A 20,571-nucleotide genomic window follows, 5' to 3' on the forward strand; every position below is an offset into this window, starting at 1 on the left:
GTCTTGGAAAGTGTCATTTTATTTGTACTATGGTGGATGGATAGATAAATGGGATGGTCTTGGAAAGTGTCATTATATATGTACTATGGTGGATGGATAGATACATGGGATGGTCTTGGAAAGTGTTGTTGTATATGTACTATGGTGGATGGATATATAAATGGGATGGTCTTGGAAAGTGTCATTGATATGTGTACTGTGCATGGATGGATATATAAATGGGATGGTCTTGGGAAGTGTCATTGTATATGTACTGTGCATGGATAGATAGATACATGGGATGGTCTTGGGAAGTGTCATTGTATATATACTGTGCATGGATAGATAGATACATGGGATGGTCTTGGGAAGTGTCATTGTATATGTACTGTGCATGTATGGATAGATAAATGGGATGGTCTTGGGAAGTGTCATTGATATGTGTACTGTGCATGGATGGATAGATACATGGGATGGTCTTGGGAAGTGTCATTGTATGTGTACTGTGCATGGATGGATAGATAAATGGGATGGTCTTGGGAAGTGTCATTGATATGTGTACTGTGCATGGATGGATAGATAAATGAGATGGTCTTGGAAAGTGTCATTGATATGTGTACTGTGCATGGATGGATATATAAATGGGATGATCTTGGAAAGTGTCATTGATATGTGTACTGTGCATGGATGGATAGATAAATGGGATGGTCTTGGGAAGTGTCATTGATATGTGTACTGTGCATGGATGGATAGATAAATGGGATGGTCTTGGGAAGTGTCATTGATATGTGTACTGTGCATGGATGGATATATAAATGGGATGGTCTTGGCAAGTGTCATTGTATATGTACTGTGCATGGATGGATATATAAATGGGATGGTCTTGGGAAGTGTCATTGATATGTGTACTGTGCATGGATGGATAGATAAATGAGATGGTCTTGGAAAGCGTCACTGATATGTGTACTGTGCATGGATGGATAGATAAATGGGATGGTCTTGGGAAGTGTCATTGATATGTGTACTGTGCATGGATGGATATATAAATGGGATGGTCTTGGCAAGTGTCATTGTATATGTACTGTGCATGGATGAATATATAAATGGGATGGTCTTGGCAAGTGTCATTGATATGTGTACTGTGCATGGATGGATAGATAAATGGGATGGTCTTGGAAAGTGTCATTGTATGTGTACTGTGCATGGATGGATAGATAAATGGGATGGTCTTGGAAAGTGTCATTGATATGTGTACTGTGCATGGATGGATATATAAATGGGATAGTCTTGGCAAGTGTCATTGTATGTGTACTGTGCATGGATGGATATATAAATGGGATGGTCTTGGCAAGTGTCATTGATCTGTGTACTGTGCATGGATGGATATATAAATGGGATGGTCTTGGAAAGTGTCATTGATATGTGTACTGTGCATGGATGGATATATAAATGGGATGGTCTTGGAAAGTGTCATTGTATGTGTACTGTGCATGGATGGATAGATAAATGGGATGGTCTTGGAAAGTGTCATTGATATGTGTACTGTGCATGGATGGATATATAAATGGGATGGTCTTGGCAAGTGTCATTGTATATGTACTGTGCATGGATGGATATATAAATGGGATGGTCTTGGAAAGTGTCATTGATATGTGTACTGTGCATGGATGGATAGATAAATGAGATGGTCTTGGAAAGCGTCATTGATATGTGTACTGTGCATGGATGGATAGATAAATGAGATGGTCTTGGAAAGCGTCATTGATATGTGTACTGTGCATGGATGGATAGATAAATGGGATGGTCTTGGGAAGTGTCATTGATATGTGTACTGTGCATGGATGGATAGATAAATGGGATGGTCTTGGGAAGTGTCATTGATCTGTGTACTGTGCATGGATGGATAGATAAATGGGATGGTCTTGGGAATTGTCATTGTATATGTACTGTGCATGGATGGATAGATAAATGGGATGGTCTTGGGAATTGTCATTGTATATGTACTGTGCATGGATGGATAGATAAATGGGATGGTCTTGGGAATTGTCATTGTATATGTACTGTGCATGGATGGATAGATAAATGGGATGGTCTTGGGAATTGTCATTGTATATGTACTGTGCATGGATGGATAGATAAATGGGATGGTCTTGGGAATTGTCATTGTATGTGTACTGTGCATGGATGGATAGATAAATGGGATGGTCTTGGAAAGTGTCATTGATATGTGTACTGTGCATGGATGGATAGATAAATGGGATGGTCTTGGAAAGTGTCATTGATATGTGTACTGTGCATGGATGGATAGATAAATGGGATGGTCTTGGAAAGTGTCATTGTATATGTACTGTGCATGGATGAATATATAAATGGGATGGTCTTGGCAAGTGTCATTGATATGTGTACTGTGCATGGATGGATAGATAAATGGGATGGTCTTGGAAAGTGTCATTGTATGTGTACTGTGCATGGATGGATATATAAATGGGATGGTCTTGGAAAGTGTCATTGATATGTGTACTGTGCATGGATGGATAGATAAATGGGATGGTCTTGGAAAGTGTCATTGTATGTGTACTGTGCATGGATGGATAGATAAATGGGATGGTCTTGGAAAGTGTCATTGATATGTGTACTGTGCATGGATGGATATATAAATGGGATGGTCTTGGCAAGTGTCATTGTATATGTACTGTGCATGGATGGATATATAAATGGGATGGTCTTGGGAAGTGTCATTGATATGTATACTGTGCATGGATGGATATATAAATGGGATGGTCTTGGCAAGTGTCATTGTATATGTACTGTGCATGGATGGATATATAAATGGGATGGTCTTGGAAAGTGTCATTGATATGTGTACTGTGCATGGATGGATATATAAATGGGATGATCTTGGGAAGTGTCATTTTATGTGTACTGTGCATGGATAAATGGATTTTCTCTTTATTTTGGGGTTTCCATTTGTTTCTTCATTCTGATATTTTTCTTTCTGATCAAAGTAAAAGTTTTGCGAGATTTACATTTTGTTTGTGCTAGTGATAAAGAGTTGCATCAAATCTTAGAAAGTCTAGCTGGATAGTTGAGTGACCATAGGTTATGCTTAAGAGTGTAATGGTTACATGACCTTGTTAAGAGTGTAATAGTAATATAGCCTTGTTAAGAGTGTAATAGTAATATAGCCTTGTTAAGAGTGTAATAGTAATATGGCCTTGTTAATAGTGTAATAGTAATATAGCCTTCATAAGAGTGTAATAGTAATATAGCCTTCTTAAGAGTGTAATAGTAATATGGCCTTGTTAAGAGTCGAATAGTAATATAGCCTTCTTAAGAGTGTAATAGTAATATGGCCTTGTTAAGAGTGTAATAGTAATATGGCCTTGTTAAGAGTGTAATAGTAATATGGCCTTGTTAAGAGTGTAATAGTAATATGGCCTTGTTAAGAGTGTAATAGTAATATGGCCTTGTTAAGAGTGTAATAGTAATATAGCCTTCATAAGAGTGTAATAGTAATATGGCCTTCTTAGGAGTCTAATAGTAATATGGCCCTCTTAAGAGTGTAATAGTAATATGGCCTTGTTAAGAGTGTAATAGTAATATGGCCTTGTTAAGAGTGTAATAGTAATATGGCCTTGTTAAGAGTCTAACAGTAATATAGTCTTGTTAAGAGTGTAATAGTAATATAGCCTTGTTAATAGTGTAATAGCAATATAGCCTTCTTAAGAGTCTTATAGTAATATAGCCTTCTTAGGAGTGTAATAGTAATATGGCCTTGTTAAGAGTGTAAATAGTAATATGGCCTTCTTAAGAGTCTAATAGTAATATAGCCTTCTTAAGAGTGTAATAGTAATATAGCCTTGTTAAGAGTGTAATAGTAATATAGCCTTGTTAAGAGTGTAATAGTAATATAGCCTTCTTAAGAGTGTAATAGTAATATGGCCTTGTTAAAAGTGTAATAGCAATATAGCCTTCTTAAGAGTGTAATAGCAATATAGCCTTCTTAAGAGTGTAATAGTAATATAGCCTTGTTAAGAGTGTAATAGCAATATAGCCTTCTTAAGAGTCTAATAGTAATATAGCCTTGTTAAGAGTGTAATAGTAATATAGCCTTGTTAAGAGTGTAATAGCAATATGGCCTTCTTAAGAATTTAATAGCAATATGACCTTCTTAAGAGTGTAATAGCAATATAGCCATCTTAAGAGTGTAATAGTAATATAGCCTTCTTAAGAGTGTAATAGTAATATAGCCATCTTAAGAGTGTAATAGTAATATGGCCTTCTTAAGAGTCTAATAGTAATATAGCCTTCTTAAGAGTGTAATAGTAATATAGCCTTGTTAAGAGTGTAATAGTAATATAGCCTTGTTAAGAGTGTAATAGTAATATAGCCTTCTTAAGAGTGTAATAGTAATATGGCCTTGTTAAAAGTGTAATAGCAATATAGCCTTCTTAAGAGTGTAATAGCAATATAGCCTTCTTAAGAGTGTAATAGTAATATAGCCTTGTTAAGAGTGTAATAGCAATATAGCCTTCTTAAGAGTCTAATAGTAATATAGCCTTGTTAAGAGTGTAATAGTAATATAGCCTTGTTAAGAGTGTAATAGCAATATGGCCTTCTTAAGAATTTAATAGCAATATGACCTTCCTAAGAGTGTAATAGCAATATAGCCATCTTAAGAGTGTAATAGTAATATAGCCTTGTTAAGAGTGTAATAGTAATATGGCCTTGTTAAGAGTGTAATAGTAATATAGCCTTGTTAAGAGTGTAGTAGTAATATGGCCTTCTTAAGAGTCTAATAGTAATATGGCCTTCTTAAGAGTGTAATAGTAATATAGCCTTCTTAAGAGTCTAATAGTAATATGGCCTTGTTAAGAGTGTAATAGTAATATGGCCTTATTAAGAGTGTAATAGTAATATAGCCTTGTTAAGGGTGTAATAGTAATATGGCCTTGTTAAGAGTGTAATAGCAATATGACCTTCCTAAGAGTGTAATAGCAATATAGCCTTCTTAAGAGTGTAATAGTAATATGGCCTTCTTAAGAGTGTAATAGTAATATGGCCTTATTAAGAGTGTAATAGTAATATGGCCTTGTTAAGAGTGTAATAGCAATATGACCTTCCTAAGAGTGTAATAGCAATATAGCCTTCTTAAGAGTGTAATAGTAATATAGCCTTGTTAAGAGTGTAATAGCAATATAGCCTTCTTAAGAGTCTAATAGTAATATAGCCTTGTTAAGAGTGTATACTAATAGTCTTCTTAAGAGTGTAATAGTAATATGGCCTTCTTAAGAGTGTAATAGTAATATGGCCTTCTTAAGTGTGTAATAGTTTTATGGCCTAGTTAAGAGTTTTATAGTAATATGGCCTTGTTATGAGTCTAATAGTAATATAGCCTTCTTAAGAGTGTAACAGTAATATGGCCTTGTTAAGAGTGTAATAGTAATATGGCCTTGTTAAGAGTCTAATATTAATATGGCCTTAAGAGTCTGATAGTAATATGGCCTTCTTAAGAGTGTAATAGCAATATAGCCTTCTTAAGAGTGTAATAGCAATATGGCCTTCCTAAGAGTGTAATAGCAATATAGCCTTGTTAAGATTCTAATAGTAATATGGCCTTCTTAAGAGTGTAATAGTAATATAGCCTTGTTAAAAGTGTAATAGCAATATAGCCTTCTTAAGAGTCTATTAGTAATATGGCCTTCTTATGAATTTAATAGCAATTTGACCTTCTTAAGAGTGTAATAGCAATATGACCTTCCTAAGAGTGTAATAGCAATATAGCCTTCTTAAGAGTGTAATAGTAATATAGCCTTGTTAAGAGTGTAATAGTAATATGGCCTTCTTAAGAGTGTAATAGTAATATAGCCTTGTTAAGAGTGTAATAGTAATATGGCCTTCTTCAGAGTGTAATAGTAATATAGCCTTGTTAAGAGTGTAATAGTAATATAGCCTTGTTAAGAGTGTAACAGTAATATGGCCTTGTTAAAAGTGTAATAGTAATATGGCCTTCTTAAGAGTGTAATATTAATGTAGCCTTGTTAAGAGTGTAATAGTAATATGGCCTCCTTAAGAGTCTAATAGTAATATGGCCTTGTTAAGAGTGTAATAGTAATATAGCCTTGTTAAGAGTGTAATAGTAATATGGCCTTGTTAAGAGTGTAATAGTAATATAGCCTTGTTAAGAGTGTAATAGCAATATAGCCTTCTTAAGAGTCTAATAGTAATATAACCTTGTTAAGAGTGTATAGTAATAGTCTTCTTAAGAGTGTAATAGTAATATGGCCTTCTTAAGAGTGTAATAGTAATATGGCCTTCTTAAGTGTGTAATAGTTTTATGGCCTAGTTAAGAGTTTTATAGTAATATGGCCTTGTTATGAGTGTAATAGTAATATGGCCTTCTTAAGAGTGTAATAGTAATATGGCCTTGTTGAGAGTGTAATAGTAATATGGCCTTGTTAAGAGTCTAATAGTAATATGGCCTTAAGAGTCTGATAGTAATATGGCCTTCTTAAGAGTCTGATAGTAATATGACCTTCTTAAGAGTGCAATAGTAATATGGCCTTCTTAAGAGTGTATAGTAATAGTCTTCTTAAGAGTATATGGTGATATGGCCTTCTTTAGATTGTAGTGTTATTATGGCCTTCTTGATAGTGTAATAGTATGTTTGTGTAGCATCTGTGGAATAAACCTTTAAAGGATTGTTCATAGTGGTAATTGATAAATGGTGTTAAAGTAATTACCATTATTTAATGTAATACTCACACTGTACACTGAAGAAATCATTATTTACATTAATATTGTTATATTTATGCTAATCATGAAAGACAGTGTCATAAACAATGTCAGCATAATGTGTATGTACAGATATCCTGGAAAGGTTAGCTTTGTCTGCATTGGGACTTCTCTATTTGGAGGTTCACTGTCTCTCCCAATATGACCATACTGAATAAAACCTTTGTAACCTTTTTGAGATTGATTTAATCTATTAGGGTATGTACTAATGAGACATGGATTTTGTTACGTACTAATGAGAGATATATAATGTTATGTAGTAATGAAACATGAGACATTGATAGTGATATAAACTAATGAAACTTGAGAGATGAATAGTTGTATGTACTAATGAGACATGGATAGTGGTATGTGGTAATGAGACATGAACCATGGATAGTGGTATTTACTAGATAGATAGTTGTATGTAGTAATGAGACATGGATAGTGATATGTACCAATGAGACATTAATAGTGGTATGTAGTAATAAGATATGGTTAGTGGCTTGTACTAATTAGACATGAGACATGGATAATGGTATGTACTAATGAGACATGGATAGTAGTATGTAGTAATGAGACATGGATAATGGTATGTACTGATGAGACATGGATAGTGGTTTCTTGTAATGAGATGTGGATAGTGGTATGTACCAATGAGACATGAGACATGGATAATGATATGTACTAATGAGACATGGATAGTGGTATGTAATAATGAGACATGGATAGTGGTTTGCAGTAATGAGACATGGATAGTGGTATGGACTAATTAGACATGAGACATGGATAATGGTATGTACTAATGAGACATGGATAGTGGTTTGTAGTAATGAGACATGGATAGTGGTATGTACCAATGAGACATGGATAGTGGTATGTTGTAATGAGACATGGATAGTGTTTTGTAGTAATGAGACATGGATAGTGGTATGGACTAATTAGACATGGATAGTGGTATGTACCAATGAGACATGGATAATGATATGTAGTAATGAGACATGGATAGTGGTTTGTAGTAATGAGACATAGATAGTGGTATGTTGTAACGAGACATGGATAGTGGTATGTTGTAATAAGATGTGGATAGTGGTATGTACCAATGAGACATGGATAATGATATGTAGTAATGAGACATGGATAGTGGTATGTAGTAATGAGACCTGGATAGTGGTATGTTGTAATGAGACATGGATAGTGGTTTGTAGTAATGAGATGTGGATATTGGTATGTACCAATGAGACATGGATAATGATATGTAGTAATGAGACATGGATAGTGGTATGTAGTAATGAGACATGGATAGTGGTTTGTAGTAATGAGACATGGATAGTGGTATGTGCCAATGAGACATGGATAATGATATGTACTAATGAGACATGGATAGTGGTTTGTAGTAATGAGACATGGATAGTGGTATGTACCAATGAGACATGGATAGTGGTATGTTGTAATGAGACATGGATAGTGGTTTGTAGTAATGAGATGTGGATATTGGTATGTACCAATGAGACATGGATAGTGGTTTGTAGTAATGAGAAATGGATAGTGGTTTGTAGTAATGAGACATGGATAGTGGTATGTACCAATGAGACATGGATAATGATATGTAGTAATGAGACATGGATAGTGGTATGTAGTAATAAGACATGGATAGTGGCTTGTAGTAATTAGACATGAGACATGGATAGTGGTTTGTAGTAATGAGACATGGATAGTGGTATGTACCAATGAGACATGGATAATGATATGTACTAATGAGACATGGATAGTGGTATGTAGTAATGAGACATGGATAGTGGTATGTTGTAATGAGACATGGATAGTGGTATGTAGTAATGAGATGTGGATATTGGTATGTACCAATGAGACATGGATAATGATATGTAGTAATGAGACCTGGATAGTGGTATGTAGTAATGAGACATGGATAGTGGTTTGTAGTAATGAGACATGGATAGTGGTTTGTAGTAATAAGACATGGATAGTGGTATGTACCAATGAGACATGAGACATGGATAATGATATGTACTAATGAGACATGGATAGTGGTATGTTGTAATGAGACATGGATAGTGGTATGTAGTAATGAGATGTGGATATTGGTATGTACCAATGAGACATGGATAATGATATGTAGTAATGAGACCTGGATAGTGGTTTGTAGTAATGAGACATGGATAGTGGTTTGTAGTAATAAGACATGGATAGTGGTATGTACCAATGAGACATGAGACATGGATAATGATATGTAGTAATGAGACATGGATAGTGGTTTGTAGTAATGAGACATGGATAGTGGTTTGTAGTAATAAGACATGGATAGTGGTATGTACCAATGAGACATGAGACATGGATAATGATATGTAGTAATGAGACATGGATAGTGGTTTGTAGTAATGAGACATGGATAGTGGTTTGTAGTAATGAGACATGGATAGTGGTTTGTAGTAATTAGACATGAGACATGGATAATGATATGTACTAATGAGACATGAGACATGGATAATGATATGTACCAATGAGACATAGATAGTGGTATGTACTAATGAGACATGGTTAGTGGTATGTTTCAAGAAAAACAAGGTTCTTGCCATGTTTTAGAATGCTGAGATAGAGTAATGTGCATTCAGTAACTAAAATTCTTAATATTATAATATTGTATACAGTATTGTATTGAATAGTGTGCTTTTTATTTTTTCTTATATTTGCCTATCTAGAATATAGTTTAAAATGTATACTGTATATGGCTCAATCATTCTTTCTAGATACTATTTAGTATAATAATGATTTCAATTTATTTGGTATGAGTTCAAAGAAATAAGGTAACTTTATCATCTAGACAAATTTAAAAAAGGCAACATAGACAAAAATGATCATCAGACAATAATGTAGAAATTGTCATGAACATTTTCTGTGGCAAGTATGATATCTCTCCATCTTAAATTCATCTATTGTATATACTCACTTACAAAGCAGGCCCAGCTGCAAACAATAAACCTGAATCTGTCATAATATAATGTGTTAGCATATCAGGGTCTGTGTTGCTGGTGCTTTTGATTACTCATAACAAATTTCATAGACCCAGATCTGCCTTTGCATTATGCTATGACTGGTCCTTGCAGTTGTATCTGACTCTAATTAAGTATATATGGTATTCTTTACTGGAATTAAAAATATTCTAAGTAAAACTATTCGTGTTTATATATTTTATAAAATGATGTTAACTTAACACATGTCATTCATGTTTCAGCAAACTTGATTCACTTATATGGTAATATGTTACATTATTTGCACAATCATAATGTTCATCAAAGATGATACTAAGTTTTATTCACACATTAACATGTTTGGCATATAATTCACATCTCACTTTGCATGCTGCATAATCACTTCATATTTTTTGCTAGATCCTTGCCTAAATTTATTTTGCCATTATCTTTTTTAAGTTTGTACTTTTATATCATTGTTTATATTGTTGTTGCTATTGGTAATTTTGAAATAAATTTCAGTTATGATTGATGATTTATCAATGATATTATTTGCAGTGGTGCACCTTGAGTGCATTTTGTGGCCCCCATGTCCCCATATTGGTGCACTTCTTTGTGAGGAAAAAAAAAGGAAAAATATTCCTACAGCTCCTCTTAATTGGATGCCTGTTTATGTCTATATTGACAAAAGCAATGGCCATTGTTGCTTAAGTTTATAAAATCTATAACATAAATTAATGACAACAGAGATAAAATTAATGCAAATACTCAATTTGTCATTAATTGTTGATTGTTACTTTGTAAAGAAAAGCCATTAGGAAAACATGAGTATTTATTATAATTAATGCTGGCAGTAATGAGTACATAACATCTGAAATGGAAAATTAAATGATGCAACTCATTTCAGGTTAACCAGATATTTAGACATAGTCTATTTAGACATACTTTATATACATGCTTATTAGACAAGTCCAACTGCAACTGCACAGACCAAGATCTACCATCGCATAATATGTTGGCAGATCTTGATCTGTGCAGTTTGTTAGGAGAAATCAGTAGAACAAACAACATAGACCCCAATCTGTAGGTGCATTATGCAAGGGCAGATCAGGACCTTTGTTGTTTACAGTTTGATTCCACTTATAAGCAAGTACATATGGTATTAAAGTTTTTTTTATGAGTTACTTGAGCACATGGTAAATGGTTATTAACAATGATGTAAGTTTACAAGGAAAATATAGTAAAGTGCAGATGATAAAGTCAACATGGCAGAATTGTCAAAGCAAATAAGATTATCTTGTTTTTTAGCACTACTATTACATTATGTACATCAGTTTTCCCCCAGCCCTAAAATTTTTATGTCTGCCAAATTTAGAGGGTAGATATTACAGTGGCGCCTGCCTTTTATGATCCTCAGTGCAAAACTGCATTTGCTTTACTGTCTTTCTTAACACACATAAACTAACAAGAATGTCTCCAGATAGACACTGTACATTGGGTCCCCATTTCTTACCAATATTCAAGAAACACTATAGATATATCTGATTTCTAAATACATAGTACTTACATTTGAATTAAATCATCAGTCATTGCAACCTTCATTGACTTAAGTAGTATTCAACATGATAAAGTTCTGTAGTCTTCCATTTTAATCTGTATCAATGTGTGATTTAATCTTTATCAATGAGAAACTTGTCACTTGCATGAATGATAACACTGAGCATCTTGATGACTTAGATTATGTGCCTTTTTGATGGAACAAGCATGCAAATGATATTAATGGCAAAATTTATGATGTGTTGCTGACATTTACATGTATTCTTAATTTAGAAAAAGGTGCAAGGCTGCATCCAAGAAAACCCATGACTATGCAGTTTGTTTGAAGCAAGCACTTTTTGATACAAATTAATTCACTCCTTCTACACAGTTTTTGAATGAATAATTAAAATGAATTATCCTAGCAAGTATGGCTAAGTCATGTATTTGCACAGGTTCTTCTGGGTAGCAGCTTTACTTTACCGTTTTTATGCAATACATCTTCAGTATATATTTAAATAATAAATATTAATTAATTAATTAATTAAATATTTATTGTTAATTATGTTTTTTATTGAATTCTACCGTTTATTTTAATTTCTGTTTGTTTAGAGAGTACTTTGAGAATTATTTCCAAATAATTCTTATTTTTGCTTGGTATTTACATAAATTTAGCATCATTCTATGTAACTTTAACAAGTTGTAGTTACAGTATCAGTTTCAATGAAAGGTAGTGTACATTTATTCAAATTAATTTCCATTTAACAAGTGGAATGATTAGTTGACCATTTAATTACACAAGATATTCATAATCAGGATCAGTCCTTCAGAATTTGTCATATATGCTGGGCATATCTGAGAGGACTGACCTTTTGACCAAAAATAAAATGCATGACTCAGACATTGGGATTTTCTGGTGAGCTATGAGAAACTCATTCAGATTTGATAAATAACTGTTTTAAGTGAAACCATTCACTGGTATAGGTATCATTTTACACGTAAGATTTATGGTGCACTTGCCTTGTGGCTTCCATATTAGACAGTATAATGTATCCTGTACAATGGTCAGGTAACAGTGCTTGTATCAGGTACAGTGTATGACATTCTGGTCATGTAGGTACATTTATTTAAATGAAATTGCCCGTCTTATTCTAAAATTTAATACTAATATAGTTTCACCGAAGTCTGTTCAGTCCTGATTGTTGACTGCTCTGCACCTTAAATGTCATTGAAAGTCTTCCAGATGAAAAATTACTGACTATAGGCTTTTGATCTGATGGCCAGGTGCTAAAATGGGTCAAAAATTACTGACTATAGACTTGTGCACTGATGGACAGGTACTAAAATGGGTCAAATACTACTGACGACTATAGACTTGTGCACTGATGGACAGGTACTAAAATGGGTCAAAAATTACTGACTATAGACTTGTGCACTGATGGACAGGTACTAAAATGGGTCAAAAACTACTGACGACCATAGACTTGTACACTGATGGACAGGTACTAAAATGGGTCAAAAATTACTGACGACTGTAGACTTGTGCACTGATGGCCAGGTACTAAAATGGGTCAAAAATTATTGACGACTATAGACTTGTGCACTGATGGCCAGGTACTAAAGCAAAAAGGTTCTTGGTTCTGTCATAAAAAATTATCTAGTAGAATACATTTTTTTCATCATATACTGTTACTGTGTACTTTGCATGAATGCTATGTAAAGACATTGGAGGAACTTCAAGAACTACAACAGTAATTGAAATAGTTCTTGATTGAATCCATTATGTGCAAGGATTCTTATATCCTAATTTTATCTTCTGGTAAAGCCACAGCATGTGCACTGAGTAACAACCTTGTTCATTCATATATTTAGCTGATTTTAGTTTTAATACATTTGTTAACATAGCTTTTTTGTAGCCATTAAGAATTTTATAGAATTTTAACATCTTTTGATATCATCTATAGAATATATGCAGGTGTTACTGTGCAATTTTCAATGATTTTTAGATTTTTTGAATTAATCCAGGTGACCACATTAAAATTTTTATGTCTGTTTGAAATCATCCATGAAATTAGTCTAAGCTCCTCTTTAAATTAATTTGATAATGTTTTTATATAGGTTTTGTCATTCCAAAAAGAACATTAATAATAATTTTGTTATTTTATTGGTTTACTTTTAACATTTTCTAGTGTGGATATTGTCTCATGCATGACATAAATATATTATTTCACAGGTTACTCAGTGGTGACGCCTGCTGCCTGCCCTAGAGGATACTACTGTCCATCAGGTACAGCATCCAACTACACATACCCCTGCCCTCCAGGGACATTTGGACCTGATGAATATTACTTCAGTGTCGACAACTGCGCACAGTGTACAGCGGGATTTTACTGCTATGCACCTGGTCGCTCCACTCCAGCAGCAGAATGCTTTGCAGGATTTTACTGCACTGGAGGTGCTTCCTCCCCAACTCCAGTTAACCATTTGGTGAGGATACTCTAATTTATCATGTACAATACAACTTCATTCATCTGAACTCTTTATAAAATAAAAGAATGGATACAATCAAAGAACCAATATACTTCATTATGGGTTTTTTGAAGGTGGACATGAGTAGAAGCAGTAAAATCAAGAATACAAGATTCTGTTTTCTAAATAGCATCACTCATCAGGTTTTAAAATTAAAAAGGCCCTACTTTTTCAAGGCAATAATTGTAGAATGTACCATATGTATTGTCTGGACCAATGAATGAATGAAGGAATGGATAACAATGCTGATTTATCTCAATATTGATACTATTTAATGTCACGTATTCAACATTACATTCAATGTTTTTCTAATAATATTTGGATTATCCCAAATATAAGCATTTAGACTATAATTCACATACGTCTTTATCTATAATGAAGAACAGAATATAATTTCAATCTTTTTTTAATATGTCATGTTTGCTTGTAACAGAATGTACACAAGGTCACAAACATTGTAACCCCAGTTCTGTTGGTGGGTAATATGCACCAAGTCACAGCCATTGTAACCCCAGATCTGTTAATGGGTAATACACACCAAAACACATTGGATCTCAGCTTAGTTGGTGGATAATACACACTGAATCACAAACATTGTATGTCTGGATCTACTGATGTATAATGCACACCATATTGCAAACATTGTAGACCCAAATTATGTAAGTGGATAATACACACCAAATGACAGGCACTTTAGGTCTGGATCTGTTTGTGCATAATGCACACAAATGACACACATTGTAGGTCAGAATGTACTGGTGGACAATGAACACAAAATGACACACATTTTAGGTCAGGATGGACAATGAACACAAAATGACACACATTCTAGGTCAGGATAGCCAATGAACACTAAATGACACACATTCTAGGTCAGAATGGACAATGAACAAAAAATGACACATTCTAGGTCAGGATGGACAATGAACACAAAATGACACACATTCTTGGTCAGGATGGACAATGAACACAAAATGACACATTCTAGGTCAGGATGGACAATGAACACAAAATGATACATGTTCTAGGTCAGGATGGACAATGAACACAAAATGACACACATTCTAGGTCAGAATGGACAATGAACAAAAAATGACACATTCTAGGTCAGGATGGACAATGAACACAAAATGACACACATTCTTGGTCAGGATGGACAATGAACACAAAATGACACATTCTAGGTCAGGATGGACAATGAACACAAAATGACACACATTCTTGGTCAGAATGGACAATGAACACAAAATGACACACATTCTAGGTCAGGATGGACAATGAACACAAAATGACACACATTCTAGGTCAGGATGGACAATGAACACAAAATGACACATTCTAGGTCAGGATGGACAATGAACACAAAATGACACATTCTAGGTCAGGATGGACAATGAACACAAAAGACACACATTCTTGGTCAGGATGGACAATGAACACAAAATGACACATTCTAGGTCAGGATGGACAATGAACACAAAATGTCACACATTCTTGGTCAGGATGGACAATGAACACAAAATGACACACATTCTAGGTCAGAATGTGCTGGTGGACATTGAACACACTGTTGGACTGCACTTTTCTACATCATTTTGTATAAAATCAATGTTTTGAAATGATACATTCCTATTCTGATAATTTTGTATGAAATCAATGTTTTAAAATGATACATTCCTGTTCTAATCATTTTGTATGAAATCAATGTTTTAAAATGATACATTCCTATTCTAATCATTTTTAAATGACCTCACTTTTTGGGTCATTTTATATGCTTTAGTTTGTATATATTAATGTGATTTCCTACTAAACTTATGTTCATGCTATTATAACGATGACACACCAATGCAGGTAATTTGACTGATGTTAGATCACGTGGATATTGCTTGAGCACTCAGTTGTTGTAGTGGTGGTAGTAAGATTTATATCAGATGAATATCAAGGAAATCCAGCTGTAATTTAAGATTGTCATGTAACACAAGAAAATTTGACAGAATTCAGATTAATAATTAAGGCTAGGATGTACATGAATTGGTAAATATTTCAGGTGAACTCTTCTATTACCAATGCCTTCACTGGAAATGACCGCTGTCCAACTGGTTACTATTGTCCAAATGGCACTACTTACCCAAAGCCGTGTCCTCTTGGAACCTTCTCCTCAATCATGGAAGTCACATCAGTGGAAGGATGCGAGGCCTGCCCTCGTGGGCGATACTGTCATGTTAGCGCCTTTACCAATTCCTCCATCGCTCCACCTTGTTCTGCTGGGTAAATACAGTCCAGTGTTGGTTACCATAGTAACCTCTGTATACCTAACTGTAAACTGCATAGAACCATATCTGAATTGCAACATGTGTTGGCACATTTTGTCTTGAATTCATGAATATAAAGAACAAGGTTTACCTTGATCTGTCATTTCATAATGTGCCAACAGATCATGTGTAGAAATTATAAGTACATTGAGCAGTGCAGACTAATCTTTTGTCACATCATGTGCCAACGGATCATGTATAGAAATTATAAGTAAAAAGAAGGTAGACCCTGAACAGTCAGAAATGACAGATAAAGTCTTGACATTGTTGGTATAAAGAACAATGCAGAAATAGATCTGTCATCCTTGTAGTGAGCCATCTGCTGACAGATCAGGTCAGGAAATCATTGGTATAAAGACCTGCATAAAGCCTAATTTGTTATCTTGCAATGTTCTGACAGATCAGGTCTAGAAATATAGACTTGAAGATGAATGTAGACCAAATGTATGGACAGATCAGGTCTAGAAATTATAGACTTGAAGATGAATGTAGACCAAATGTATGGACAGATCAGGTCTAGAAATCATAGACTTGAAGATGAATGTAGACCAAATGTATGGACAGATTAGATCTAGAAATCATAGATATTAAGAACAAGTGTAAACCAAATGTGTGGGCAGATTAAATCTAGAAGTCAGAGATATTAAGAACAGTGTAAACCAAATGTGTGGGCAGATTAAATCTAGAAGTCAGAGATATTAAGAACAGTGTAAACCAAATGTGTGGGCAGATTAGGTATAGAAATCATAGATATTAAGAACAATGTCGACCTAATGTGCCAACAGATGTCTAGAAATTATGTGTGTAAAGACCAATGTAGACTCAGATTTATCATTGTGCCCATAGATCTGGTCTAGAAATCATCAAATTAAAGAACAGCACATCTGCCATCTTATTGTCCATGATGGCACTAGATCAATACTGTGTGCAGTTATGCTTTATACTTGAGACATATATATATATATATATATATATATATATATATATATATATATATATATATATATATATATATATATTATTCACAGACATAAATTTTGTTCCTGGTAATAAATGAAAGTATTAAATGACAAATGATTTCATGGGTTATTTGCCAAAACTAAGAAGGAATAATTTAAGAAAAATCTTGCACTACTTTGATATAGTTCTGTGGAACAAGCTTCCGATGCATGTAAAATCTGCAGAAAATATTACAGTATTTAAGAAGAGTATGCATGTCATAGTAATAGATTATAATATTATTTAAATCTCAGTAATACTAAAGCCATGTTAAAATAAATAGTAATTACTTTTATCTTTAGTATGATGCAGATTGTTATTCTTTTCTTAAGAGGGCCTCAAGGAGATTAGTCCTTGACTAAATGACTCACCCTCTATAAATAAATTATTATTACTATTTTTATTATTAATATTAGTATTAATATTATTATTATTATTATTATTAATATTATTATTATTATTATTATTATTATTAATATTATTATGAGTTAGATGAAAAATAAGATGGACACTGTTTTGGTACACAAACTTTTCTCTAACAGATGCTAAGATTGTGAATAATTTCTTATCATAGGATTAATTATACTTATGCAGTGTTGATTTAATATCAAGAATATCGTTTTGTTAATTTGATCACATTTATCATTTTTTGGAATATAGTCAAGTTGTATTGCACCTTCATTTGTATGTATGATTTGTTCCCAAATATTAAATAACTTTTATGACCATACTGTGATTGACACCACCTGTCAGATATTCATTACATCCTGATACGTAAAACCAGGATGTATGTGAGTTTTTAACAAATATCTAAATCACATTATTCTATCTGCTTCAGATTTGTATGTACAGGAGGAAGCTTCACCCCCACCCCTGTTAACTCCAGTCAAGGGGGTTACATATGCCCTGCAGGACACTTCTGTGTTGAGGGCACACTAGAAGAGGAAGGCTGCACTATAGGCACATTCCAGTCCAATGAGGGCAAGGACTCCTGTATTACTTGCCCAGCAGGATTCATGTGTCTCCATATGAATATGACCCAGCCAGAACCATGTCAAACCGGTACAAAGGCACCGTTTTCATACATGTCTGTCAACTTTGTTTTCAGTTTTTTAATTTTCTGCAGATTTTGAAATGGCTTATATTTTATTTATGTTTCTTAGCTACCTCTTTATCAAAGGTTCTGGGGAATATGGCTATAGTGATGTCTGTCTCTGTATCTACAGACAAAGAGGTTTCAACAGCAAAACTTTTGCTGTGGTCTTTTGTTCTAAAGCCTCATACATGAAATACCTATTGGTAGGGAGAAGCCTATTAATTTTGGCACTGACCAAGACCAAGATCAGTTGGGCTGAATATATGATTTTTCTGTTGTTTCCCAAGTTGAGTTTCCTTCATAGTATCAATTACATTTCTACATGGTATGAACAACTTGCCTAAATGGTAACATGACGTGCCTACATAGTATCAAGTACATGTCTACATGGTATCAATGACATGCCTACATGGTATCAATGACATGCCTACATAGTATAAATGACATGCCTACATGGTATCAATGACATACCTACATGGTATCAATGACATGCCTAATATCAATTAAATGCCTACATAGTATAAATTACATGCCTATTATCAACGACATGCCTACATAGTATCAATGACATGCCTATATGGTATCAATGACATGCCTACATAGTATCAATGACATGCCTACATAGTATAAATGACATGCCTATTATCAATGACATGCCTTCATAGTATCAATGACATGCCTACATGGTATCAATGACATGCCTACATAGTATCAATGACATGCCTATATGGTATCATTGACATGCCTACATAGTATCAATGACATGCCTACATAGTATCAATGACATGCCTATATGGTATCAATGACATGCCTACATAGTATCAATGACATGCCTACATGGTATCAATGACATGCCTACATGGTATCAATGACTTGCCTACATGGTATCAATGACATGTCTACATAGTATCAATGACATGCCTATTATCAATGACATGCCTACATAGTATCAATGACATGCCTATATGGTATCATTGACATGCCTACATAGTATCAATGACATGCCTACATAGTATCAATGACATGCCTACATAGTATCAATGACATGCCTACATAGTATCAATTACATGCCTACATGGTATCAATGACATGCCTAAATAGTATCAATGACATGCCTACATAGTATCAATGACATGCCTATTATCAATGACATGCCTACTTAGTATCAATTACATGTCTATATGGTATCAATGACATGCCTACATGGTATCAGTTACTTGTCTACATGGTATCAGTGACATGCCTACATGGTCTTTACTGAACAGTGACTGACATAATCCAGTACATGAATTTTGACTGAACAGTGACTAACATCAGCCGGTATGATTCTTGAATCTTTACTGAACAGAGATTGACATAATCCAGTATGAGTCTGGAGTCTTTACTGAACAGAGATTGACATAATCCAGTATGAGCCTGGAGTCTTTACTGAACAGAGATTGACTAATCCAGTATGAGTCTGGAGTCTTTACTGAACAGAGATTGACATAATCCAGTATGAGTCTTGAATCTTTACTGAACAGAGATTGACATAATCCAGTATGAGTCTGGAGTCTTTACTGAACAGAGATTGACATAATCCAGTATGAGTCTTGAGTCTTTGGATCAAAGTTTGTGGTTGGTATGAACGGTAATCAGAAATGTTCAGTGGATGTGATTGTGAATTTTTAAAAATTAACCATTAAAGTTCTGTAAAGGTTTGATGTCTATGTGTTATTTTGGACAGCTCATTTTGTGTAGGTATATTAGAGTCAAAAACATTGGGGTACTGTGGTATTGTGTGAAGTTTGTATGACTTATAGGTTCTTTCCTATTGCATATTGAAACTTTGTTTTGCAGGTTACTATTGCCCATTCAACTATTCTACACCAGTGGCCTGTCCAGCTGGTACCTACAACAATGACACTCACAAAGATCATGTCCTAGATTGTGTTGACTGCCCAGTGGGCAAATACTGTGAGGGCACTGGTAATAGTAAGCCTGATGGTAAGTAGCCCGATAAACAGACTGAGTCTGTAGATTGCCAGCTGGGCAAGTACCATGAACATGAACACATTAGTAACTGTTATATGCATTTCTATCGGTGGAATAGTGGAAAACCATCATCACCTATATTTCAGCTTGTAATGGCTTTAGTTTGGTTTTTGCATTTTGACCAATAGTTTTTGGCATGCTATAGATATACTATCCAACCTAGAATCATAAGACCTGGCGAGTGGATGTATCTTGATAAGTTCTACATCCTTGCTGCAAAAAGAGGTAAGTTTGACCTATATTTCATGTAACAGCAACTGTCTTGACATTGAATTTGTTTAAATATCATTTCTTGGGGACTGTTAATGTTAGTCATGAAACT

At 34.2% G+C, this 20,571-nt stretch overlaps 1 protein-coding gene across 1 annotated transcript in view; it reads left to right on the forward strand.

The window, feature by feature from the left end:
- The window catches only part of LOC149802037 (uncharacterized), a 316,208-nt gene that overhangs the window by 277,534 nt on the left and 18,103 nt on the right, over positions 1-20,571 (forward strand). Inside the window, exons 76-80 of the mRNA XM_089956881.1 lie at positions 10,007-10,027; positions 13,513-13,766; positions 15,856-16,076; positions 17,958-18,181; positions 20,055-20,201. Of these exons, the coding sequence (XP_089813007.1) occupies positions 10,007-10,027; positions 13,513-13,766; positions 15,856-16,076; positions 17,958-18,181; positions 20,055-20,201 (867 nt within the window). The remainder of the gene's footprint in view (positions 1-10,006; positions 10,028-13,512; positions 13,767-15,855; positions 16,077-17,957; positions 18,182-20,054; positions 20,202-20,571) is intronic.

Source organism: Sinohyriopsis cumingii, chromosome 4 (assembly GCF_028554795.1).
Source record: "Sinohyriopsis cumingii isolate HCF-2022 chromosome 4, ASM2855479v2, whole genome shotgun sequence".
NCBI lineage: Eukaryota > Metazoa > Mollusca > Bivalvia > Unionida > Unionidae > Sinohyriopsis > Sinohyriopsis cumingii.